Source organism: Leiobunum rupestre, chromosome 1 (genome assembly GCF_980474605.1).
Source record: "Leiobunum rupestre chromosome 1, qqLeiRupe1.1.hap1, whole genome shotgun sequence".
NCBI classification, from domain to species: domain Eukaryota; kingdom Metazoa; phylum Arthropoda; class Arachnida; order Opiliones; family Sclerosomatidae; genus Leiobunum; species Leiobunum rupestre.
In genome coordinates this window covers 19,974,850-20,002,594 of record NC_143384.1, presented here as the reverse complement: position 1 = coordinate 20,002,594, position 27,745 = coordinate 19,974,850, and the positions used below count along the sequence as shown (strand labels likewise).

At 37.5% G+C, this 27,745-nt stretch overlaps 1 protein-coding gene across 1 annotated transcript in view; it reads left to right on the top strand.

Annotated features, from left to right (window-relative positions):
* The window catches only part of LOC149961282 (sodium- and chloride-dependent GABA transporter 1-like), a 41,989-nt gene extending 14,769 nt beyond the window's left edge, over window positions 1-27,220 (top strand). The window contains exons 2-15 of the mRNA XM_090176566.1: window positions 1,056-1,304; window positions 7,805-7,936; window positions 8,008-8,227; window positions 10,468-10,600; window positions 12,420-12,554; window positions 12,650-12,753; window positions 17,728-17,852; window positions 18,522-18,554; window positions 18,621-18,700; window positions 20,869-21,000; window positions 21,072-21,174; window positions 23,565-23,665; window positions 24,137-24,307; window positions 26,357-27,220. Of these exons, the coding sequence (XP_090032692.1) occupies window positions 1,082-1,304; window positions 7,805-7,936; window positions 8,008-8,227; window positions 10,468-10,600; window positions 12,420-12,554; window positions 12,650-12,753; window positions 17,728-17,852; window positions 18,522-18,554; window positions 18,621-18,700; window positions 20,869-21,000; window positions 21,072-21,174; window positions 23,565-23,665; window positions 24,137-24,307; window positions 26,357-26,497 (1,833 nt within the window). The 5' untranslated portion in view covers window positions 1,056-1,081 and the 3' untranslated portion in view covers window positions 26,498-27,220. The remainder of the gene's footprint in view (window positions 1-1,055; window positions 1,305-7,804; window positions 7,937-8,007; window positions 8,228-10,467; window positions 10,601-12,419; window positions 12,555-12,649; window positions 12,754-17,727; window positions 17,853-18,521; window positions 18,555-18,620; window positions 18,701-20,868; window positions 21,001-21,071; window positions 21,175-23,564; window positions 23,666-24,136; window positions 24,308-26,356) is intronic.
* The last annotated feature ends 525 nt before the right edge of the window (window positions 27,221-27,745 follow it).

Sequence of the window (27,745 nt, the reverse complement as noted above, 5' to 3'; positions counted from 1 at the left end):
ATTTATATAAAAATCTTGATTTAGATAAAATTGATAAAAATCTTGATTTAGATAAAATTTATAAAATCTTGATTTATAAAATCTTGATTTAGATAAAATTGATAAAAATCTTGATTTAGATCAAATTGATAAAAATCTTGATTTAGATCAAATTGATAAAAATAGTGATTTATATAAAAATCTTGATTTAGATAAAATTGATAAAAATCTTGATTTAGATCAAATTTATAAAATCTTGATTTAGATAAAATTGATAAAACTCTTGATTTAAATAAAATTGATAAAATCTGGATTTAAACAAAAATTGATACAAATCTGGATTTAAATAAAATTGATAAAAATCTTGATTTAGATCAAATTTATAAAATCTTGATTTAGATAAAATTGATAAAAATCTTGATTTAGATCAAATTGATAAAAATCTTGATTTAAATAAAATTGATAAAATCTGGATTTAAATAAAATTGATAAAATCTGGATTTAAACAAAAATTGATACAAATCTGGATTTCAATAAAATTGATACACATCTGGATTTAAATAAAATTGATAAAAATCTTGATTTAAATCAAATTAATACAAATACTAATTTAAATTAAATGAATACCAATACTAATTTAAATGAAATGAATATCAATACTAATTTAAATGAAATGAATACCAATACTAATAATTAATACCAATACTAATTAAAATTAAATTAATACCAATACTAATTTAAATGAAATTAATACCAATACTAATTTAAATGAAATTAATACCAATACTAATTTAAATGAAATTAATACCAATACTAATTTAAATGAAATTAATAGAAATCCTCATTGATTTAAATCAAGCAATCTCGCGTCGCTTTTTAGACGTACGCGCAGACGATTCGGAGTGATAGTGAAACCTCAATTCGTAGTCGCCCTTGAAAAATTCTGATGTCGAACGCGGTAGCCCGCGCCGTTTCCATAACAACCGATGGGTTAAAAATAGTCTTAGAATATCGCCTTCTCGGCGAGGTAATTTATATTGGTATTGATGGTTATCGCGTTTCTGTGGTCCGCATAGGTGTGGATTGGTCGCCTTCTCATCCCATGTCCGACTTGAAGAAGATGACCGGAGGATTGCCATCCGAGTCCGAGCTCTACTTGACCAAAAAAGCCACCCCGGAGAGCAGCCCGTCCTCGGACATCGGCGAAATGCCCCAGCGCGGCCAGTGGGTCGGCAAGCTGGATTTCCTCTTCAGCTGCATCAGCTACGCCGTGGGACTCGGGAATGTCTGGAGGTTTCCCTACTTGTGCTTCGAGTACGGAGGAGGTAAGAGAGTCACGTTTTCATCCCTATTGGCTGGTTGCCTGCCGTCTTGTTGCTTTCTTTCGTTGTGTTTAATCATAAGTCACCAGGAATCCATATATCTACTTGGAATGCTTATCGCGGCAGATTTTCGTCTCGATGTGGCTGACGGTTTTTTTGACGTCACTATAGCTACGTTCACACTTACCCCTAAATTCGCTTCGTTTAGATAACTGGTTTTTAAAACCAACGTGAGAAATCGCTTCGTGTTGGTTCGGGCACGGCCAACTTTGATTTCTCGCGCATCTCTCGCGCTACAGCGGCCATCTCATTCGTTGACGTTCCTGTGTTAACCTATGAGCAAAAGATGTGTATGACGTCAGCGCCCCTAGCGGATTATTATTTTTAGTATAGTTTTTACATTGGGGACAATATAACCACCGAGCGTGGCGCTGAACTCCTACACATTATAGTACAGTTTATAGGGGGAAAATCCTTGCTCGCGGAATTTCGACGAATGTGTTGGCCGTAGTAGCGCGAACAGCGCGTGATCAAAGTTGGCCGTGGTTCGGGAAGCAACTCATCCAAGTCGGTTCGCTTAGAATCGCTTTCCAAACGACAAGGCGGGGAAATAAAATTGCTCGTATTTTCAAAAATAATGGGGATAAAATTCTAAATTATGTCAAATAATATTAGTATAGTAAACATGATTAACTAATTGTTTTGGGATATGTTTTAGTATTTTCAAAATTCTAGTCATAATTTGAAATGGCGTTAAGCCTTGGCTATAAGCGAACCGGGGTGAAGCGATTTCGCACGTGTGAACTAAGAAGTATCGTAGGCGGTCAAAACTGGCATACAAACCGACCTAAACTGGGTTGTAGGCTCTAGTGTGAACGTGGCTTATGTTGACTTAACAAACCACCATGTGAGAGGGGAGCGCGCGCAGAGGGGATTTTTTTTCTCTCGTAGGCGGGGCCAAAGCCGTCAGAGTGATCTTGCCATACGCGATACTCCAGGATAAGCATTCCAATTAGAGGTACGGATTCCTGAAGTCACATAATAACCATAAGTATGACAGTAACGAGATAAAAAATAAATAAAGTAAAAAAACCACTGTATTATACAAAAAAAACTAGACGAACAATTTCGCGTCCATTTCGGAAGCTTCATCAGGTCTGACTTCTAGCGAGCGTTACACACTCAGGCCCGGACTGGCTTCTTTGGGGCCCTCGGCTAGGGACTGAAGAGGGGCCCCCTTACCGGGAGGTGGGGGGGGGGTGGAATAAAAATATATTTATTATTAAAATTTATTATAAGCAATGTCGGGGGCCCTCGGCGATCGCCAGTCCGGGCCTCTACACACCAATATATACAGCTTTCGAAAAAACCGTTTCGTTGGTAAAAAATTATATATACAGACATAGCAAGAGGTATATAAAAAATATATACACAAATATGCAATTAAGCTTAAAAATAATGCAAACAATTTTTAACACAACTTATGATAAACAATTATTTAATGTCGTCTAGTTTTTTAATAAAACCCATTTTTGTACATACAGTGGTTTTTTACTTTATTTATTTTTTATCTCGCTATTATAATGTACAAGTGCCTTAATCTTTAAATAAGTATGACACTTCCAATTGTTTTAATGCTAATTTCCAGACCGAATCTATTTACGACACTGATACTTGGATTTGCACTCGAACTGAATATAGCGTATGATCGTCCTTCGCAGTAGTATATTTCGCCTGGGGCATATTTAGACACTAGGGGGTTCTGTGCTGAGAACTATTCCTTGATAACGCAATTGCTCTGGAAATCAGTTCGGTGATAAATCTTCCTAATTGACATACTTATTGTTATTATGTTACTTACAGCGGCGGCGATCGGAAAATATTTCTGTGGGGGAACAGGCCATAATTTTTTCATACAAAAATTCATATACTTAAAACTTAAGCACGAAAATGTACAGCTCTAAATTTTTATTACTATACATATTTTTTGAAAGCGTTTTTTTTTAATATCTCATCCGTCAATGACGCATCTGAACGGTCATGAAAATTACGCGACGTGATATCGCCGCCTGTTTCCATTGTCGAATCGAACCCCCACCGATGAGTAGATCGCTGCATTTGTAGTGCTACTAACTGGCACTTTGAAGCATTTATCCTAATATTTTCTTTCTAGCCCAATGCGGTGGATTAAGTCAAACTCGACTTTCACCCAAACTAATTTTACTTACGCTTACGCCACAAATTTATACGTTCATATAAATGTAAATTTGACGGTGAAATTAGTGAAGCAGTTTGGATATATAATTCAGATTGTACCTGATCATGTGAGAAAAAGATAACGGATTGATATGTTCAGATAGAAATTAGAAGCGCTAGATTTACCGGTTGTTTTTCAATTCGGAAATTGGCTAAGAGGCACACCGAGTATAGAAGGAATAAGGAGAGAAACACCCAAAATGTAGTGAGAACGATGCGATGACCGTTTCCAAGAAACAAAAAGGAGCGATATTTTCTCCCCGGAACACCTCTTTTGTCGTGCCAAGAAGGTCGACCACTTTTATCGCACTAACCCGTTTCCATGACCGTTCAGATGCGTTGACACCGAAAGGTCGCTCTGGGTGCGCTCATGGAAAGAGCCTCATTATCATCTTAACGCTACTCGCATCTGCAATCTCGAAATAACTTCTGTAAAAAGACTGAATTGGGACCCAAATAAAGGCCGTGAGATTATAAATATTTCCCTGGTTGCTATTTTTCCCCAATTTTATTTCTGTGGGGCTCAGCTCTCGTTGGTTTTTCCCCGTGGGGGCTCGAGCCCCAGAGCCCCCACGGGATCGCCGTCACTGGTTACTTATGGTCTTTATTTCTACTTGGAGAGAATGACTATGTTCCAAAGTAACATAAAAACACAAAAGTGTGTCATTACGGTATAATGTTTAATGAGAGCTTGTCGCGAAATAAAAAGGGCGTTTGGGAGAGGGGGTTAAAAGTTTAAATTTCCTGCACTCCAGCGCCGCCGAGTGAGAAGTTTTAGAGCGTGTCTTCGGGCGAGTAAATCGAAGGGAGACCATAGACTGATAATATAGTTGCTAGTATTATTCCTACTAATAGGCCATGCAGTCTATTGTGAGACTAACTCTCACCAAAGATAATTTAAACTCGTACCCTAGATTCGAAATCACTCTCGCGTGTTGCCGATAGCGTTTACCCACTTCCCGCTGGAACTCAGAAAAAATTCGCTCCATGGTTTGTGCCTTACCGTAACCGATGGAGCCCGATTTTTCTGAGGTCACATGCCGGAAAAGGGTAAACGCTTCGTAACAAAACCGTCAATGGGAAAGCTCTCAGTATTCGAATCTAGGGTACGAGTTTAAATTATCTTTGCTCTCACAAGGAGACTACCCGAGGTGGCTATCACCGATTTTTTTTAAACTCAGGCCTTAGTTAGACCTTATGGTAGTATGAAAATTGCCAAAGGGAAAAGTTGCAATGGGCTTTAGTTTTCCCATGGCAACCGAAAATGTTTTTGATCTCTCAAAACAAAAATTCTCCATTTAAAAAAGCTTAGGATTTTTACGGTTTCACAGGGTACTTACTTACTTAAAGAATTTGAAAAAATTAAATTTTCAAAACTTACCCAAAAAGATGAATTTGACCTATTTTGGGTAAAATTGATCAATGATTTTGGCTAAAATTGATAAATTTTGGTTAAATTTTAACAAAATTTGGGTAACCAAGAAAATCCCATGCTTTTTTAAAGGGAGAGGTCAAAAATATTTTCGGTTGCTATAGGAAAACTAAAGCCCATTGCAACTTTTCCCTTTCGCAATTTTCATACTACCATAAGGTTTACCTAACCCCTCAGTTTCAACAAAATCGCTGATAACCACCTCGGGTAGTCTCCTTGTCAGTAAATATTTTAGAGGGTGCAACGTAGAGTTGACACGCTTTTGGGTCCTATGTCGCTTTTGCTATGTTGAGGATTTTTAGTGGTAACAGTAAGGTCCTCCCCTTAAAGGGAACTATAGAAAGTAAATCTAAAAATCGTCTACTAACAGTGGTTTTTAACGTAACTAGCGACAATATCCCCTAGCGTCTTTTAAATCTCGAGGCGGAATTGTTAAATTTTGGAATTCACCGTAAATATGTAAGTTCATAATAAAAATGTTTATAAAAAAAACTGCTACTTCATGGAAAATTAAAAGTAATTATTAAATTAAAATATTTAAAATACACAGGAGCTTTCTTCCTCAGCTGCACGTTATAACATTGTAATCATAATTTAGTAACGTGCGGCTGAGGAAGGACCACGGTCTGAAAGCTCTTGTGTATTTTAAATATTATAATTAAGTACTTTTAAAAAAATTTCCATTAAGTACCAGTCTTTTATTTTATTTTTATTGTCAATTAATACTATGGAACAAACTTTTAAACTTTATGATGTAAGTTCTTATTCCCCTTAAGAGTCAATCAAATTATCCTGGTATCTCATTGGTTCCCTAACACTGGCGGAGTTCAGTAACGCTCAACGGACTCACCGTTTCATACTGTATGCTTTTTTGACTTTTGGTTTTGACGTCACGTTGCCCGTCCGTTGAGCAACGAAGTCATCGGCTGTAAGAGCAGGTTTTTTCCGTTGCTCAACGGTCACGTGACGTCTCAGCAAGGAGTAAGGCTAGATGCAGACGCCGCGACAGACGATATTTTACAAAATTAACAATAATCGTAAAAAGCGTTCAACAAGATCCTACGTTGCGTTAGGTTGGGTTAGGTCGGGTTCGGTTGTGTTAGGTTAGGTCGGGATGGGTTAGGTTAGGTTAGGTTAGGTTGGGTTGTTTTTGGTTAGGTTGGGCTGGGTTAGCTTAGGTTAGGTTTGGATAGGTTAGGTTAGGTTAGATTAGTTTAGGTTACGTTAGTTTAGGTGGGGCTGGGTTGGGTTAGGTTAGGTTAGGTTAGGTTAGGTTGGGCTGGGTTGGGTTAGGTTATGTTAGCTTTAATTATATTAGGTAATTAGGTTAGGTTAGATTAGATCAGGTTGAATAAAATGATATTTAATTATTGCATATTAAAAGTTCCTCGTAAATTTATTTGAAATCCGCCAAAATGGTAGGATTCGGTTGTATGGTTGACAAGCCATTGGTTCCCTGCAACTTCCGACGCAGTTGACGTTTTTCATTGCCCCTCTCTCGTGGCGGCGGTACATCTAGACCATGATGGTCTCGGATCGAGTAAAAATAGTCATTCTCCCCGAGTAGAAAATAATACTTCTTTGTAAAACTACGCCTGCCAAGAATCGTGAATTGAAGCTGTCGTAGTTATTTTTGAGTGTCGATTATCGGATTACTTAATGGGCCACGGAACCGTTTGACTTTTGAGCGTGAAGCTACAGAAGGGAAGTATAAGTCACGTTACGTAATGGGAGAACTGAACTGAAATTCAAACCGAATTTTTCAATGGCTTCTTTGACCCTTTAAAGTCGAAATAACAAGTTGGCAAGCTTGCCAAAATATACCTCTCCTCGGAAGAGTTTTTAATTTTCAGTGAAGCGTAACTGTATCCGTGGTTCTGCGGTAGAACGCTCACCTGTCGTTCAAGAGGGCTCGGGTTCGAATCCCGGCCGATTAAAAGATTATACTTCACCCAATGACAAAAAGAGGGCGCTTTTGGAAAACCCTTTTCCCTGATTCTAAGAAACTGCGTACGCAGTGATTACCCTTTGCCTCGAAAATGCGAACGCGTTCGCAGGCCTGGCAGACAGACAGACCCACCCACAGACAGACAGACAGACAGATACGGTGGTTGTATAACCCCTCCTAGGGTACAAAGTCCCCTCGGAGAGGTAAAAATAGAATTATATTTTAATTTATCATTCTTTGCTAACTACTCCTAAAAGTAGAGGTCGGGGACGGTTAATCATTATCCATGTTTAAATTGATTTTTTTTCGGGAAAAATATGTAAACAAAGAAATTTACCGGTTAATATTTCGGAAAATGATTAAAAAACATATATTATTCGTAAAATTTGATCTTTTTATCGAAAAAAACGTCGTTTTCCCGATTAATTTTACAAATTTATCAAAAAATTAATCGGATAATATAGAAATATAAATTACTTGATCAAAACGTTTTACGAATAATTTTGAGAGCTTTTTCTATTGAATAAAAGTTAACCATCAACGACCTCTACCTAAAAGTACTAGATAACAGTCCGATTACTAGTAATGTTTAAGTACTCGCATACTTTTAACTAGTATTCTTAGTTTTTCTTGAAAAACTAGATTTAAAAAAATCTAAGAATACTTTTTTATTATGAAAAAATTATAATTTATTTGCAAAAAAATCTAAGAATATTGGTTTGATATTTGATATAAAAACACTAGTAAAAGTAGCAATATTTATTACTAATGTTTTTAAATTTTACATATTTTACCATGGAACATAATTTTAAAATTTATGATTGATATTTAATAGTTTAAATATAGTATATAATCCACTAAATACAGGTGCTTTTCTACTGCCGTACTTCATCTGCCTGATATTCTGCGCTATACCCATGTTCATGATGGAAGTAGCAGTTGGCCAGTACCTAAGTACCGGAGGAATTGGAGTTTGGGAACTCGTGCCCATTTTTAAAGGTACGTTTGACCTTTTTAACCTTGAAGAGTACACTTATTATTACCTACACGGTTCTTCTTTGGTTCAACAGGAATTGGCTACGCTTCCATGACCATCGTTTTCCTGTACAATCTCTACTACGTGGTCATCATCTCGTGGACTCTCATCTACTTCGTATCTTCCTTTACCAGTCTGCTGCCGTGGAAGAACTGCGACCCTTCGTGGAGCTCCGAAAATTGCAAGGATTTGGTGTTGAACGGCACCTCTAACGTCACGGACAAGTCCACTTCGCCCGTGGTGGAGTTTTGGGAGTATGTAAAAACTAAAAAGTTGTTTGCAGCTAGGAGAAACAAACACAAGGAGAACGCAGCTAGCATTTAAACACGCTAACGCGGTGTTGTGTACAAATTTCATTGGTCAAACCTTTACGCTGAACGTTTTACGGGCGTGGGGGGGAAGGCAATTTCGGAATTTTCCCCTTCCGACGACAGTAGGCGCTAAAGCATCTAACCAATGAAAAGTGTACACCAGAAAATCCACGAATTTTGACGGGTTGCGTTCTCCTTATGTGGGCCCTTGTGGGGTGTTGTGTTTGTGGCTCCTATATAGTTTGCAGGATCTGTTCACAGAGAGGTCAGAATTCTCCAAGTTATTATCGTGCTGTTTTGCGCCATCTATATTGGTTACCCAAACTATATATTATAAGAAATTATATAAAACAAGTTATTTCATTGCACCAATATAGCAGCAATCATTTTTAATTATTATTAATAATATCATAAAATTAAAAATATTATGATAGAGTTATAATTATTACTAATAGTATTCTAAAATTAAAAAATATATAATATAATATATTAGTGTTAATTATTATTAATAGTATCCTAATATTAAAAAATATATAATAAAATATATTATTGTTAATTATTATTAATAGTATCCTAATATTAAAAAATATATAATAAAATATATTAGTGTTAATTATTGTTAATAGTATCCTAATATTAAAAAATATATAATAAAATATATTAGTGTTAATTATTATTAATAGTATCCTAATATTAAAAAATATATAATGAAATATATTAGTGTAAATTATTACTAATAATACCTTGAAATTAAAAATATAATATAATATAATATAATATAATATAATATAATATAATATAATATAATATAATAAAGTGTTAATTATTACTAATAATATCCTAAAATTAAAAACATAATAAATTTTAAAAACCATAATTAATTCAATGGTAAATTATAATACGATAAGAGTTAAATACATATGACGGATACTACGACGTGGTTAAAATGTAGTTTATTTTAAAAAAATATTGAAAATTAACTTTACATTTAAACCATATGTATGTATTTAACTCTCACCGCAAAATATCCAAAGATAAAAAAAAATTATAATATAATAAAGTTTTGTTAAGAGTCAAGAGATGGTACCTGGTATAGACAATATTCAGTCTGCTAAAATTTAACCGATAAAAATCTTATTAGCTTCAATAGCGGTCGTTAGACGGCGCAACAAGACGCACTGATATTTCCCCTTTTATTACCCCCCCCCCCCCCCCCGGTTGACTTTCGTTGTACCAAAAGTGACATAATTACCAAAAGTGTGTCAATCGGACCAATTTCTGAATGAATGTTACGAGCGAAATACAAGTTGCGAGGGGAGAAGGGAAAGTATGCCTTGGGGAGGGAAGGAAGTTAAAACCTACAAATAACGCCTCGTAGTGAGGAACGGAGGAACTAATAAGGAGAGTACCCGAGGTGTTTATGGCCGATTTGGTTCAAAGTCGGCCGTAATGTAGACCTATATGGTATATGAAATTTCCCAAAAGGAGACGTTGCACTACCCATTCGATTTGCCATGGCAATCGAAAATGTTTTTGACCACTTCAAACAAAAAAAATTTACATTTTTAACTCAAAAATTGTTACAATTTTACCCAAAAAAATTCTAATTTACCCAAACTTGAGGACATTTACGTAAATTTTCGTAGCTAGGACCCTGTGAAACCGAGAAAATCCCATGTTTTTTTAAATGGAGATTTTTTTGTTTTAAGTGGTCACAAACATTTTCGGTTGCCATGGCAAATCAAATTTGTAGTGCAACGTCTCCACTTGGGAAATTTCATATCTCATATAGTTCTACATTACGCCCGACTTTGAACCAAATCTGAAATAAACACCTCGGGTACTCTCCTTGTAAGTAAAACTGGTCAAAGTTAGTGTGTTTTTTGATTTTTCGTCGTTCTGTGGAGACGCTATCGCCATCTACCTACGATATAATACCATAGACTAAAAAAGATCCAGAAAGGCGACAATAAAATAGTCTTTTACGTGGTCGATCTCGAGTCGAGAATTCATTAAACCTTTAGCATACGAAAGTACAGGGATTGTCACACTTTTGGTAATTATGTCACTTTTGGTTGTACGGCATAGATAGACCCGTACGCTGACCTCTCCATAAAAAGATCCTGGTCTTAGTTTTGGCTGATCGGAAGAAGGTTTTTGAAGTACTGTTTGAATTTGCATAGACGGAGAGTGTTGGGAATCACGTCGGGAATCCACGACTTAGGAAACATACGCTGGGAGTTGGCCCTGTATCTTTTCGTGGCTTGGGTGCTAGTCTATCTCGTCATATGGAAAGGATTGCACAACAGCGGAAAAGTAAATTATGTCATTCACTATACACCGCTTCAGAAATACGCAACGACTGACGCGCCATCTGCTATCACGAAAGAGTAGGGAGTAATACCAAGAATGTATTGAAGTTACTAAGAATATTTCAGCATAGCATTAACCCCTGGTACCATCCTCCGAGGGGCAGGTCACTTCCATTTTGGGTGCGTCTTAATCATAGTAAAATGATTAAATCAGGGTAATCAAGATTAAAAAATCTAATCAAGATTAGAAAATCTAATCAAGATTAGAAAATCTAATCAAGATTAAAAAATCTAATCAAGATTAAAAAATCTAATCAAGATTAAAAAATCTAATCACGATTTAAACGAGATTTAATCATTCTAATCATGATCTAATCTTTTTAATCAGGATTTAATCATTTAAACGATATTTAATCATTCTAATCATGATTTAATCTTTTTAATTAGATTTAATCATTGTAATTAGATTTAATCATTTTAATCACGATTTAATCAATATAATCGGTCGAATCGAGAATTTATCATTAAAATCAAAACTAAAGTGCGATTTAATCATACTAATAACGATATAATTTTTTTAATCAGGATTTAATCATTTTAAACAGATTTAATCATTTTAAACAGATTTAATAATTTTAATCAGATTTAATCATTTTAATTAGATTTAATCCTTTAATCATGATTAAATCAGATTTAAACATTCTAATCATGATTAAATCAGATTTAAACATTCTAATCATGATTAAATCAGATTTAAACATTCTAATCATTATTAAACTTGATTTAATCAACTTAATCGTGATTAAATCGGATTTAATCTTTTGAGGGGTGCGTCGTTAATCAAGGAAGTGACCTGCCCCTCGCCATCCTCACAGCTTTTGTGGAGAAAGTTCGTCTGCATTTAAGGCGCATTCAAGGTTTTACCATATAGCAAACTTGAATGGGAAAGCGGACGAATTTAAGCTACAAAGGCTGCGAGGATGGAAATCAGAATCCTGTAGTCCAATATTCTTAGTCACTTCAATACATTCCTGTAATACTTGCAGGTGATTTTCGCCGATTTTATTTAAATTCGGGGGATAAGTAGACCATTATGTTACTTGATACTTCCCAAAAGGAAAAGTTTCGACGGGCTTTAGTTTTGCCATGGCAACCAAAAATGTTTTTTATAACTTAAATATTTTCCCTATGGAAATTGACATGGAGAAATCGCAGAAATAATTAAAAATTTAAAATATTTGGCATTTACAAATTTTACTTCCATAACCAAAATTTAGTCAATTTACAAGCATTTACCTTATGTTCACATTTTACTAATATTTTGTAATTATTTAGCGAAATGTACATACACATTTTTACCCATATTAAAAAATGTAACCAAATTTACTTGTATTTACAAAATTTTGCTTAATTTCCATCCAAAATTTGCACGCATTAACCTGAATTTACCCAATGTATAATTTTTTAATATAATTTATTTTTTTAATATAGTAAATTACGCCATTTTTCCATGTTAATTTCTATAGGGAAAAGATGGTTTTAAGTTGTCAAAACATTTTTGGTTGCCATGGCAAAACTAAACCCGGTCAAAACGTTTCCTTTTGGAAAATTTCAAGTAACATAAAGGTCTACTTATCCCTCGAATTTATATAAAATCGGTGAAAATCAACTCTGGTCGTCTCCTTGTTAGTAATACACAACGTAAAAAGTATCTGATTTCGAAAAACGTCTGTAGATGGCGCCACAATAAACACTGAAGTGGGGTATTTCCCCTTCAAAACAACGAAGTATTTTTGTGACCTTTGATTGTTTTTATTTAATAGATCATGTGGTTTACGTCAATATTTCCGTATTTAATCTTGACTATCTTGTTTTTCCGTGGAGTGACGCTAGAGGGAGCTTGGAAAGGCTTGTCCTTTTACATCACGCCTAAATGGAGTCGTCTGCTAGAAGCAAAGGTGAACATGTAAGGGCCAAGTTAATGGCCACAAAAAAAAAACAGTCATTTTAAATTAAATTTTAAATCTAATTATACGTTTTTATATTTATTCAGGTATGGGTGGCTGCTGGAACTCAGGTTTTCTTTACTTTTGGGATCGGATTTGGTTCCGTCATCACTTTGGGCAGCTACAATAAGTTCCATCACAACTTTTATCGGTTTGTGAGCTAATAATAGCGTTAGCTTCTGATACCACCCTCACATACTTCGTAACGAAAGTTTGTCTGTACCAAGAACGTATTTATTTATATTGAGGGAGAATGTTAATCGTTACTCCCTTCCTCTTCGTGCTCTAACAGTAAGCTCCTCCCCTTAAAGGGGAACGGCCAAGCTTTTCCAAATATCGTCTTATTTGCATATCAAAAGATCAACGAGACGTTCAATATTCTTACAAGTACCTTATTTTGCTTATAAAAAATAATTTTTGGTCCAAGAAGTTGAGCCGCAAAATAACGCCAAGTATTTGGGTTTGAATTTTCGCCGCCATCTTAAGGTGTATCGCCAGTGCCAGCACGACCTCAGTGAGCGATTTGCGAACTATCCTAACTTTTGAAATCGATCAATTTATTCTTAGGTCTTGTATAACTAGAACGCGCCGCGAGTGCAAAATAAACAAACCAAATCTTTCGCGTCTTCAGCAGCGCGCGCTTTCATATTGTTTTTCAATTTTAATCAAGCAAGGAGTGTCTCATTGATTTCTCACCAGATGTCGCAGCGGACGCGCGCTTTTCCCGAAAGGACATCGCGCTTCTTCTATGGGATTTGGCTTTCGACCGATTTTTTTAAAATTGAAACATGTTGTTGGACTTGATCAAAGGAGCAAAATTGTCCATTGCCATTTTTTCCTAGCTCCTATAGTTTGGCCAGTAGCAGCGGTCAAAAGTGGACGAAACTTAGTTTAGTCTATTTGTTAAAAGAAGTCTCGGCTTAGCGCTCTATGTTTGCGCGTCGCTAGTCTGGGCTCACTATCAATAGAGGTTTCATGCCGAAATTCCGGGTGCTTTCCAACCGCGTCGTATTTGGTTTCGTTCTGTTCGTACGACTTTCTGATCGCACGATGAACGGTTAATCATATATATTCTGATTTCTTTAGTATTTCTTTTATTTTATTATTGCTCATAAAATATTGAATATTAAATAATTCCACGTACGAAAATTCATCGAATAATAAGTTGCGAGAAAAGAAATAATGAAGTAGAGGTGTAAAAATCTTGGCAAGAAAACTCTATTGATAGTGTGCCAGGACTAGCGACGCGCGAGCGTAGAGCGCTAACCGATGGGCCGTGACCCCTTTTAACAAATAGACTATACTAAGTTTTGTCCACTTTTGACCGCTGATACTGGACAAACTATAAGAGCTAGGGAAAAATGGCAAGAGACAATTTTGCTCCTTTCATTTTGAAAAAAATCTGTCGAAAGCCAATCCCATAGAAGAAGTGCGATGTCCTTTCTTTATTTTATTAAAAATTAACCACTTAATATTATTTGATGAGGTGTTCGCCATAAATTTTAGTTTTTAACGGGCTATAGAACTATCTAACTGGTTAAAGCTCGACCGTTCCCCTTTCAAGAGTAAAAGTTTAAAATTATTCGTTACCGCCTTAATTTTGATATAAAACGAAGAGCGTACGTTTAAAATACCCAAATATAAAGTTTCGTTGCTTTCCGTTTCGTAGTTAATTAGAAGTAATAGACGGTAAAATAAATTCCAACGGCTTCCCAGCCTCTGAAGGGTTTTTGAATTTGGGGGTAGGAAAAAAGGGGAAACGTTTCGTGATAGCATGGCTGCCAGCCTCCCCACTTCGCGACTTTAATTGTCACTGAAGTCATTTCAATCGTTTTTCTCGTCTATTACGATTGATCTCAATTAATAATTTGTATTTTAATTTAAAGAATTCAAGTTATAGGTAAATTTACAGTTAAACAACCATTTGGTCTAGCTTTTATTCCCGAAATATAATGGTCAGTTTACTTAGATGGCGCCACGTGCTCTACGAAGAATCATGATTTAGATATTTGTTACTCGGCGACAGTTAAAAATTGGTCTCTGCGCATGCTCCAATACCAACCAATCCGGTGTTCCCTCCCTGGCTAGTGTCCAGTTTTTAAGTGGCAATGACGGTTTAAAATTCCACCCCCATTTATTTTACCGTCTATTAGTAGAACGGCCAAACAATTTGAATTTTAGCGTGGTGATTGACGTCATTGACTACACGTTATTTCTCATTGGCCGCTATCCCCAACATTGAATTTAGACTTGGATACAAAATGTAGATGCTCACTCTGACGGGTGACGGCTTTGGCCCCGCCTACGAGACAAAAAAACCCCCTCTGCACGCGCTCCCCTCTCACGTTGTGGTTTGTTAAGTTAACATCGTGACGTCAAAAAAACCGTCAGCCACATCGAGACGAAAATCTGCCGCGATAAGCATTCCAAGTAGCGGTATGGATTCCTGACCAAGGATATTACAAGAATGATCTTGGTAGGATAGTGGGAACTATGTAATCTACCAGATGCAATGGGAAATATTCTGAAAAAACCCGTAGTCAATGACGTCACAAACTAGGCGCGGTAAAATTATCGTTCAAAACAAAAACCGCAGCGGGGTTCTGCACGTAAATTTCATTTTAAATCAACTTAACGAAGGTATTTTATCAAGTGAGTGTCATTTACGGAAAACCCATGATCAAATGAACAAGAAAAATATAAAGTAGTTAAAGGAAAAGTCCAGGTTGGGTAAAACTTGGGTCTATTTGAAAGATCATGTTTAAATAAACTCAAAAATATCAGTCGTAAAATTGTATCTTTTTTTAATGACGAGAAATTAATTTTTAAACGAGCCAAATTTACCCGCCAAGCGAGCTGCCATTTTGTTTCGCAGTGACGTTTTAGAACTTTAATCACGCGCTGTTCGCGCTATCACAGCGCTCTGTTCCCTGCGCGCGCTTGCTCCGCGTGCGGTCTGCGGAGGGAAAGCGAAAGAAAATGGCAGCTCGCTTGGCGAGTAAATTTGGCTCGTTTAAAAATTAATTTCTCGTCATTAAAAAAAGATACAATTTTACGACTGATATTTTTGAGTATATTTAAACAAGATCTTTGAAATAGACCCAAGTTTTACCCAACATGGACTTTTCCTTTAAGTTTCTTATCCGAAAATCTATTTGCATCTTACTCTTTAAGAGTTAATCAAAGCATGCCTGGTATCTCATTTATTATCCTTCAGTTTAAATGAATACATTTCTTGCAAAACGTAAACATAGATGGCGATAATGTCTGTTAAAGAGTGTCAAGAAATATAGAAAGCAGACGAACTTTCTCTACAAAGTATGCCATAGGTGCATACTGTTTAGTTTGTTCTGGAACAAAAAGTGTACACCTTTAACTCCAAATGAAACTATTCGCTTGTTCTGGTAGAGATAATTACTCTACGCCGTGAACTATTCGTCAAGGATAGAGTATTTTGACTACACTTTTAACTCCTTCTCAAAAGCATGAGTAGCGAGAGTGGTTTAAGCCATGGTTTTAGAGGGAATATAACCTCAGCTATTTGGTGTGGAACACCAACGTTTCCAGCTCTGGCCGCTCTTACCTTTGGCTTTTAAAATGTTTGGCGCCACTGTACAGGGAAATTTGAAAAGTTGAAGGGGTCTTCCATAAAGATTGCTTTGCAGGTTATATTCCCTTTAATGGTCTGCAGCCCAGGGCCCCGTTCAACCAAAGGGCCCTCATCGCGGTCAAAAAATTAAAATTATTAAATTAAAAATTTTATATAAGTTAAATTTACCATTTATCCTGAAAAATGCATCTGATACTCCCAGACTCGGGTTAATCCGGGATGCCCTGCAGTGCCCCCAAATTTAACGATCCGCCCCTGACGAGAGTAAACTGACAAAATCGTCTACTAATCCAGAATTTATCTGGAAAAATGACCGCAGGCAGTCATTTTGGAAAACGTGTTTACCCCTACTCTAACTATTCCCCAGCACAAAATCCAAGTAGAATGACGTCCAGAGCTGTTTTATCCAATGGGGACTATGCCCAGGGCCAACCGAAGTTTATGAGTATGAAAAAATTTAAAGCAACTGTCGGCTCTATCATTGCCACCTGTATTATGGTAAGGCCCCTGCTATTAGAGATGGCCATGAATCTTTCCGACTTTAGTGGAGAGCGTGGTGCCATCTATTAATGCCAAAGGAAGCAAAAATTCAAAATAGCGAAACAATAACGTCGTCAGAGAACCATTGCAGAGTATTTTAATTAGACAACTTATACTCTATTTAGTGGAATTTAACCTAAATTATATATCCCATGTAAAATATATTGTTTATAATTACTGTAATTTATGTTATTGACCAATTTACAAGCGATAAGTACCCGCCTTTTGGGTCGAAATGTAGCTTAACTCTCTTGTTTTTATTATAGCGATAGCGACATCTGTTGAAAAAAAGAACTGCTTGACGTCAAGCCGACACTTGCTTTAAACTTTAAAAAATATTCTTAGAAATAGGGCCTACAAAGGTCTTAAAGCAAGTGTCGGGCTGTCGGCTCGTCGTCAAGTAGCTCTTATATCAACAGATGTCGCTATCGTCGTAATCAAAACAAGTTAGCTAAGCTACATTTTTACCCAAAAGGCGGGTACTTAAAGGTACCCCTCGCGTTGATTGGATCGTTTGTAAATTGGTTAATGACATAAATTATAGTAATTTCAACAATATTTTTTACATGGGATATATAATTTAGGTTAAAGCCCACTAAATAAAGTATAATTTGTCCAAATATAGTACTCTACAAAGGCTCTCTGACGACGTTATCATTTGGCTATTTTGAACCAAACTTCCTTTTCCATTAATAGATGGCACCACGCTTTCCACTAAAGTCGCTTTTTATCGAATAATCGGATAGATTCATGGCCATCTCTAATAACAGGGGCCTTTTCACAATACAGGTGGCCATGATAGAGCCGACAGTTGCTTTAAAAGTGCCCAGGGCTCACGAAGGTCTTCAAACGGCACTGATGACGTCATAGGGTTATTCTTCTTTACTTGCCCTACTTATAAATCCCCGAACAAGCTAAATGTATCCAGCTGATATGGAACCATTCGACGTGGTAATTAATGTTGTTAATTTATAGTGACTCTTTGATTTTGTGCGCCATAAACCCTTTGACGAGTCTTTTTGCTGGTACGGTCATCTTCTCAGTGCTGGGCTACATGGCCGAAACTCAGGGCAAAGAAGTCGCGGATGTGGTCAGCTCAGGTACCTCATTTTGAAAACTAACACGCGGTTCAATCAAACTTTTATACCAGGGATCAGTCGTTGTGGCTGAAATTATTCAAATTAACGATTAAAGCCTAGGCTTAATAGCGGTCATTTTAAGCCTTGGCGCAAGAAGTGTTTCTTCCGAGTGTACAAAATATAGTGCCATCTGTAATTGCAATATTTTAAAACTTGAATTTGGGGAAAATTGCAGGCGATTTTGGTATAATATTAATGTTTTAAGGCCGAAACTTGCCACCACCCTCCTACGCATTGTAACCCGGCCACCCGGTTAAAGGCATTAAAAGTCGCAAGATGACTTGGGCCTAAGGTGGTGCCTTGGGTATTAGCCTAGCTGATTATTATTATAGCTTTCTTACAAAACAATTTTGATTGTGCAGACGATTTCCCCAAATTCAATTTAAAACGTTGCCATCTGGTGGCGACAGTTCTGAGTAAAATATATCTATCTTTTCATCCATTTTTTGTTAGCTTAACAATTAATTAACTATTAATTAGGCAAGTTTTGTGTATAACATTTCAAATTATCTAATAACCTAAGGCTTTATTTAGGCACAACCCATATATTTCCACGGCAAAATGACCAACGTGTATTATTCCTAGTAGCTTTTATGTATTCCTGCATAAACTGAAAAACTATTTATTTAGGTCCCGGCTTGGCATTCTTGGCTTATCCGGAAGGTAAATAAAACTAACTGTTTGTACTTAAGCTCTAATAGATTCTTAATGTTTAACATTGGTCCTTAGTGGTAATTCAACTACCGATTGCTCCACTGTGGTCCATTCTCTTCTTTCTGATGTTAATAATCCTTGGAATTGATAGTCAGGTACGAGCGTTTAAATTTTTAAGTATTCTCAGAAGTTTGAAATATATCTCTTACGATCTAGAAGGAACAATCTAGACCATTAAATTGAAACCTCCAAATCACTGTTTACGGAGTCTATTACTTAGCTTAATGATGCAAAATGTAAAAATTACACCTATGGATAAACCGTATTTTCAAGGCCGTGCAGAGGACGGGAGAATCACAATAAGATGTATTTCTCCCGGCACTGTTTATTTCTACTAAAACATTATTTGAAAAACCAAAAGTAGCATACCTACGATCTTTGGGGCCCGCCCGTGAAACTCGATTTTGGGGGGCCCCTTCATCATCACGAGGATAATATTTTTCTTTTGGCTGCTGCTTATTCCTTGGGGCCCTTATTACTTGGGGGTCCTTATTTATCGAAGGGTCGTTATTCCTCGGGGTCCTTTTTAATTAGGGCCCTTTTTTGTGGAAGCGCCGTTATTCATCGGGGCTCCTTTATTAATTAGGGCCCTTTATTCCTCGGGGGCCCCGTATTTATTAGAGCCCTTTATTCCTCGAAAGACCGTTATTCCTCGGGGGCCCCGTATTTATTAGAGCCCTTTATTCCTCGAAGGGCTGTTATTCCTCGGGGCCCCGTATTTATTAGAGCCCTTTATTCCTCGAAAGGCCGTTATTCCTCGGGGGCCCTGTATTTATTAGAGCCCTTTATTCCTCGAAGGGCCGTTATTCCTCGGAACCCCATATTTATTAGAGCCCTTTATTCCTCGAAAGGCCGTTATTCCTCGGGGCCCCGTATTTATTAGGACCCTTTATTCCTCGAAAGGCCGTTATTCCTCGGGGGCCCCGTATTTATTAGAGCCCTTTATTCCTCGAAAGGCCGTTATTCCTCGGGGCCCCGTATTTATTAGAGCCCTTTATTCCTCGGGGCCCCGTATTTATTAGAGCCCTTTATTCCTCGGGGCCCCGTATTTATTAGGACCCTTTATTCCTCGAAAGGCCGTTATTCCTCGGGGCCCCGTATTTATTAGAGCCCTTTATTCCTCGAAAGGCCGTTATTCCTCGGGGCCCCGTATTTATTAGGACCCTTTATTCCTCGGGGGCCCCGTATTTATTAGAGCCCTTTATTCCTCGAAAGGCCGTTATTCCTCGGGGCCCCGTATTTATTAGAGCCCTTTATTCCTCGAAAGGCCGTTATTCCTCGGGGCCCCGTATTTATTAGAGTCCTTTATTCCTCGGGGCCCCGTATTTATTAGGACCCTTTATTCCTCGAAAGGCCGTTATTCCTCGGGGCCCCGTATTTATTAGAGCCCTTTATTCCTCGAAAGGCCGTTATTCCTCGGGACCCCGTATTTATTAGAGCCCTTTATTCCTCGAAAGGCCGTTATTCCTCGGGGCCCCGTATTTATTAGAGCCCTTTATTCCTCGAAAGGCCGTTATTCCTCGGGGCCCCGTATTTATTAGAGTCCTTTATTCCTCGGGGCCCCGTATTTATTAGGACCCTTTATTCCTCGGGGGCCCCGTATTTATTAGAGCCCTTTATTCCTCGAAAGGCCGTTATTCCTCGGGGCCCCGTATTTATTAGAGCCCTTTATTCCTCGAAAGGCCGTTATTCCTCGGGGCCCCGTATTTATTAGAGCCCTTTATTCCTCGAAAGGCCGTTATTCCTCGGGACCCCGTATTTATTAGAGCCCTTTATTCCTCGAAAGGCCGTTATTCCTCGGGGCCCCGTATTTATTAGAGCCCTTTATTCCTCGAAAGGCCGTTATTCCTCGGGGCCCCGTATTTATTAGAGTCCTTTATTCCTCGGGGCCCCGTATTTATTAGGACCCTTTATTCCTCGAAAGGCCGTTATTCCTCGGGGCCCCGTATTTATTAGGACCCTTTATTCCTCGAAAGGCCGTTATTCCTCGGGGCCCCGTATTTATTAGGGCCCTTTATTCCTCGAAAGGCCGTTATTCCTCGGGGCCCCGTATTTATTAGGACCCTTTATTCCTCGAGGGGCCCTTATTCCACGGAAGCCCTTCCGCGCCGCAGGCCCTACAGGACTGTAATTTACGTCACTGTGTTTCAATGCAATAACATTAGCAAGATAGATAGATGAATACTTCTCGTAAGAGATAGTTTATTTACTTCTGATACTCGTGACAAATGAATAACGAAAATGGGTGATTATGTTTTTCCAGTTTTGCACGGTGGAGGCTCTGATCACGGGTATCGTGGACGAATACCCGAAATTCTTCCGGCCCCGAAGGAAATTAGTGACGTTGATCATCTGCCTGTCCCTGTACGTGATGGGCCTTCCCATGGTGACCGAAGTAGGTTTCTTCCCGGTTCGCGGTACTCAAGCGTATTAACGCGTGGGTCCCTTATAGTTCCCTTTTCGCAGGGAGGAATGTACATCTTCCAATTGATGGATTTCAACGCCGCCAGTGGCATCACCATCTTGTTCACAGTGTTCTTCCAGACCATTGCCATCTTCTGGATTTACGGTAAGACATCCTCTAGTCACGGTTATTTTATTTTAGGAGTTTTCGACTGTCGACCGTAACCCGTTAATTAATTAAAGCATAAGTAAGGTAATAACAATAAGTATGACACTTATAACCACCTGTTTAAGGCATTATAAGTCGCTCGATGTCTTGGGCCTAAGGTGGTGCCTTGGGTATTAGCATAGCTGATTATTATTATTATTACCATAAGTAACATAATAACAATAAGTATGACACTTTCTAATGCTTTAATGCTAATTTCCTGACCGAATCTTTTCTCGAAACTGATACCTAGGAGGAACAAACACAACACCCCACACAAGGAGAACGCAACCCGTCAACAGTCGTCTATTTTTCTGTGTACGTTTTTCATTGTTTAGACGCTTTAGCACCTGCTGCCGTCGGAAGGGGAAAATTCGGAAATTGTCTTCCCCCCGCCCGTAAAACGTTCAACGTAAAGGGTCGTGACGCTCGTCCAATGAAATTCGTACACAACCCTTCGTTAGCGTGTTTAAAGGCTAGCTGCGTTCTCCTTGTGTTTGTTGCTCCTAGCTGACACTCTCGCCAACCTCCGACTTGGACTCACAACTGAACTGAATAGTATAGTATCGTCCTTGAGAGTAGTGTATTTCGCCTTAGGCATATTTAGACACTAGGGGTCTCTGTGCTGAAGACTAAAGCTAGATTGCGCAATAGCTCTGAAACTAATTTCGGTGATAATTTCTCCTAATCGACATACTTATTGTTATTATGTTACTTATAATTCAAGGAATAATACTCGAAAGATGGCACTAATGTAACTTTAAAATTTCGTTTGATATAACAAGAATTTATGGTTGGTAGAATCTTCGGTATGTTTTTACCAATCTGTTACACCTACTTGGGTGGGGGGGGGAAGCAAAGTCTGACAGAAGCTTTTGCATCTGGTATAGCGTCGAGCTCTAACCTCCTAAAATAAAATAACCCTGCTCTTCTTCACGCGCGGAATTTGTTTTCAATGGTTTCTGGATCGCGTGTGTCGTAACTTGGTAAATTGGTTTTCTTGTATCACCAGAAGTAAATAAACTGTTAAGTTTTTATTTATTAGGCGTAATTTTCTTAGTCAAACGGCTCCTAGAAAGGAACCCTTAACCGGGAAAAGCAATACACGCTTGCTGTCTAAGCGATAAGATTTTGCCCCTGGTGGCGCTTGAGAGGATATTTTCAATATATCTTTATATAGCCCGGGGGGAGGGGGAAGCTAAGTTAACTTCCCCCTTACATTATTAGAGTGCCATAACTTTGTTTCGCGTACTTCTGGTCTCACTCAATAGCTCATTGTATCATATGCATGTAGTTTTTTAAAGGCAGTATAAAGTGTTTTTTATATATATTTTTTTTTCAAACCTTCATGTACCTTGATAGCTCCTAATGGGAAAAGTTTCAAAGGCCATTCGTTTTGCCATGGCAAACACAAGTGTTTTTCACAACTCAAGTTTAAACTTTCTCTACGTAAAATAGCGTGGGAAAATCACGGATTGTATTTTATCGATTTTATCCAATTTTATCGATTTTACCCAATTTTATCGATTTTACCCAATTGTTTTGCCAAAATTTTAATTTTTTAATTTTTTGAAAATGGCAAATTACTATCTGTGATTTTCCCATGCTATTTTACGTAGAGAAAGTTTAAATTTGAGTTGTGAGAAACATTTTCGGTTACCATGGCAAAACGAATGGCCGTTGAAACTTTTCCCTTAAGGAGCTTACCAACTACATGAAGGTCTACTTAACCCCCGAGTTTGAAAAACATCTGGGAGAAAAACCGCGGGATGTCTCCTTATAAGACAAATCTTCACTTATTTATATACTACGATAGTAGTTTTCCTCCCAAAATAGTTAGAATAATCTTGACCACTAAGCTAGGAGGAAAGACGCGTCCCTGTTTTACATAAGGCAGTAGGAGTAGAAGCTCCTACAAACTTTTAACCCTAAAAGACAATTAACAGCGCCCACAGCGGCGAAAACGTGAAATACTTTAAACCACCATCGAACTTCCTACTTTATTCTCGGCCAAAACGGGTCTAGGTGGCGTAACGGCGCTAGCTTCTCCGAGGTGGCACCTATGATCTAGCGTCTGCTACAGACAAATTAAAAGGTCATAAGGACGTTTTTTCTTAAATAAATTTATCAAAATATAAGCCACCGATGCAAATATTATATTAAAATGCCAGTATCATTATTTATAAAGTCAAATTTACGAATAACGACGAGGAAAACCTAATAGCGTCTGCTTTAGCCGTTACCTATCTAGCTTACAATGGCGAACCAAAGGGGGCGTAGCGGTAGTTTTTTGGTAGCAAATACTCCCTTTAAGTTGTATTGTGAAACGTGTCGTTTTGTCTGCGCAGGGTCGACTAAATTCAGCGACCACATTGAGGAGATGTTGGGACGGCGACCGGGTCTTTTCTATAGAATCAGTTGGATGTACATTGTACCCGCCATAACCCTGGTAAGTCAAACTCCTGTTTAGAATAATTAGAACTAATTAGAACCAAAAGTGACATCATTACCAAAAGTGTGTCAATCGGAGCTATATCTTAATGAATGTGACGAGCGAAATACAAGTTGGGAGGGGAGAAGGGAAAGTATGCTTTGGGGAGGGAAGGAAGTTAAAACTAACAAATAACGCCTCGTAGTGAGGAACGGAGGAACTAAGTAGCAGTGGTCAAAGTTAGTGTATTTTTTGATTTTTCGTCGTTCTGTGGAGATGCTATCGCCATCTACCAACGATATAATACCATAGACTAAAAAAGATCCAGAAAGGCGACAATAAAATAGTCTTTTACGTGGTCGATCTCGAGTCGAGCATTCATTAAGCCTTTAGCATACGAAAGTACAGGGATTGTCACACTTTTGGTAATTATGTCACTTTTGTTAGAACTAATTAGAACAGTTAATGAATTTTATTTTTCTGTAATAGGGAATATTTTTGTTTTCCATTATCCAATACGAACCGTTGGTGTACGCCAACAATTACACGTACCCCTGGTGGGGGCAAATGTTGGGATGGGGAATGGCCTTGGCGTCCATGGTTTGGATACCCTGTTACGCCTTCTACTACGTTTGTACCACCGATGGCACTTGGAAAGAGGTACTGGTATACTTTGCAAAACTTGCTTTACCTTCTCGGCGTTGTTTAAAAGGACACTACCCAAGTCTTGTAGTTTAACCTAGGAGCCACAAACACAGCACCCCACACAAGGAGAACGCAGCCCGTCAAAAGTCGTGTATTTTCTTGCGTACATTTTCCATTGGTTAGACGCTTTAGCGCCTGCTGCCGTCGGAAGGGGGAAATTCGGAAATTGTTTTCCCACTTTCCGTAAAACGTTCAGCGTAAAGGCTCGTCCAATGAAGTTTGTAAACAGCACTGCGTTAGCGTGTTTAAATGCTAGCTGCGTTCTCCTTCTGTTTGTTGCTCCTAGGTTTAACAACCAGGGCCCCCTTATCCATAAGGCAAACTAGGCAGATATTTTGGCCTAAGGCCTACTAAAGAGTTAAAACGGCCATGCTAACTCTAACAAGGAGAGTACCCGAGGTGTTTATTACCGATTTTGTTCAAAGTCGGGCGTAATGTAGTCCTGTATGAGGTATGAAATTTCCCAAAAGGACAGGTTGCACTACCCATTCAATTTGCCATGGCAACCGAAAATGTTTTTGACCATTAAAAACAAAAAAATCTCCATTATAAAAGTATGGGATTTTCTAAAAAATTTTAAAAATTTGAAAATCACGAAATGGGTAAATTGGAACATTTTTGGGGCAAAATTGTAACAATTTTTGGGTAAAATAAGGAAAAAATCTAATTTTTGTTTTAAAGTGGTCAAAACATTTTCGGTTGCAAATCGAATGGGTAGTGCGACGTTTCCGACTACTAGCCCCTGGAAGTAGGCTGCAACAAGCGCAAAACCAAGCAGCAGGGACTTTAAATACTGTTTAAGTTTACTTTTTTACGGTGGTTACCTCGATTTGTTTTTACCTACCACACGAACCCAAACCTTAATGTTCGCGTTTAGATTAAATTTAAATCTGTAGTTTTGGCTGTACAAAGATTACAAATTATTAAATCATGATTAAATTTTTAATCATGATTATTAGGACACTCTGTAACAAAATGATTTGCCCCTCGGGCATACAGAAAGTGTTAAATTTAGTTCTATGAGTATTTGCTTTGAAGTCGGGTTAATTTTCCCCTAGCGACATCTGTATACGGGAAAAAGAACTAGAATTACAATTTTTTTTAATATTAAGTTTAAAGTATGTGTGAATTTCTCTACGACAACAAAACTTTTAAACATTTATAGTAGCATAGTTCTATCTTATGAATACAGATGGCGCTTCAATAAAACATCTTCAAGGAAATATTTCCGAGAGCCAGCTAGACCTGAAAGTTACTGTTTATTTAGTGCTTGTTGTTATAATGGAAACTTTTCACCCGTAAACAGAACGTCGTGTTTTTGCTAAGCCTTAATGTGTCAAAAAAAAACTACCTGGTTCAAAGGAAACAGTTGTTGCATACCGTACAGTTGAAAACTGTCCATTATTCCAACAAGCCGTGTATAAACAGTAACATGCAGGTCCTGTCTTTCGGAAATATTACTTCTTGGCGATTTCCTTAAAGCAACTGTCGGCTCTATCATGGCCACCTGTATTATGAAAAGGCCCCTGTTATTAGAGATGGCCATGAATCTATCCGATTATTCGATAAAAAGCGACTTTAGTGGAGAGCGTTGTGCCATCTATTAATGGCAAAGGAAGTTAGGTTCAAAATAGCCAAATGATAACGTCGTCAGAGAACCTTTGTCGAGTACTATATTTAGACAAATTATACTATATTAAGTGGGCTTTAACCTAAATTATATATCCCATGTAAAAAAATATTGTTGAAATTACTGTAATTTATGTCATTAACCAATTTACAAACGATCCAATCAACGCGAGGGGTACCTATAAGTACCCGCCTTTTGTGTAAAAATGTAGCTTAACTAACTTGTTTTAATTACGGCGTTAGCGACATCTGTTGAAATAAGAGCTACTTGACGACGAGCCGACACTTGCTTTAATGATGTTTTATTGAAGTGCCTATTAGGCTTAGTAGCTTTCAAACTGGCACGCGTCGTAATTGTTCACATTTGTTTTACAGCGTTTTATAAGCGGCGTAACGCCAAATATCAAGCCGAAGAGGCACTCCACTTCGAGCAGCCCAGATAAGGAGTGCGAACTGGGCTCCATTCAAACCGAACTCAACGGATTGACCAAGACTTTCCCATCCACCGTATTATAGCGTCTGTGGAAATCTCTTTGATACGTGGACCAGACTACTCTTTTTAAAACTGTTTATTATTAAAATAAATATCTCATAGGCACGTTTACTTTACCAGTGCCATCTATCATTAGTTTCCAAAGGCTAAAATATTAGCGTATTTACAGTACTACCAGCCATATAGCATTATTTTTGCTAGAAAAATACAACGGTCAGAATTATTTAACGCGAACAAAACTATCGCTATAGTGTCGCCCTCTACGTTCGGTAAGAGCAACTAAAAACAGAACCAGTTTTTACATAATATTTAAAAGCAGTGGCAGACTTGGGCCTTGGTCACTCATTTGATTGTAAAATGTATTCCGGTATACACTCTTTTTTCCGCGTCTTTTTAACCCCCCCGTTATTTACCGCCTCCCCTTCGTCCGCCATTTAACCTCTGACCCTTCGTGGGAAATGGAGAATGGGGGAAAACTAAACATGGACGCGCCCAGCGAAATGTCGCTTGAAAGAATGTATTTTTAAAAAACCAATTGCACTATCTTGTAAATAATGTAAAAGTTTGTTAGGCCTAAAACGTTACTTAGGACTAAAAATGACTTAAGTGAAATTAAGGAACGAACATTTTTTTTTTATAAAACGGTGATAGTTTTTATAAGGACTTTGTATGATTATAATGAAATAGTCATTTTTTAAATAATTTTCATTTATTAGCATGCTCCCATAATCATATATAATTATTAAAAGAACATAATGTTATTAAATGAAAAATGTTTTTCATTTGTGTTGTGTAAGAATATAAATAAAATTATATTTACTAAATTGTAACGGAGATTGTTGAATTATTTACTTAAATTTAAATAATAGGTGATTATGAAAAAGAATTGCGCGCAGAGGCTCACGGGAGTTGGTTATTTTTTGACAAAGCGTCGGCTGCTTAAATTCGTCTGCACCTACCGAGGCCCGCGGTCGTCCGCGTTTAGTAAAAAGCACCAACCATGGATTGATTGTTTGAAAAGTTAGTATTTTTCTAAAATTATTAAAAATACATAAAGTTAACAAATTTATTATATTTTTTTTATTTCTTATAGTTTTAGACCAAGTATTGACAAAGAAACAAGCCCAATTTTAATAGAAGACACAAGGTTATATTTACATACATGTTTCCATTATTCCTGAAAATGAATTAAAATCAATTTGGATAGAATTTAAAAATATTTCATTTAATAAATCAATTACCTTAATTTAACGACTTTGCAAACTTCTCTC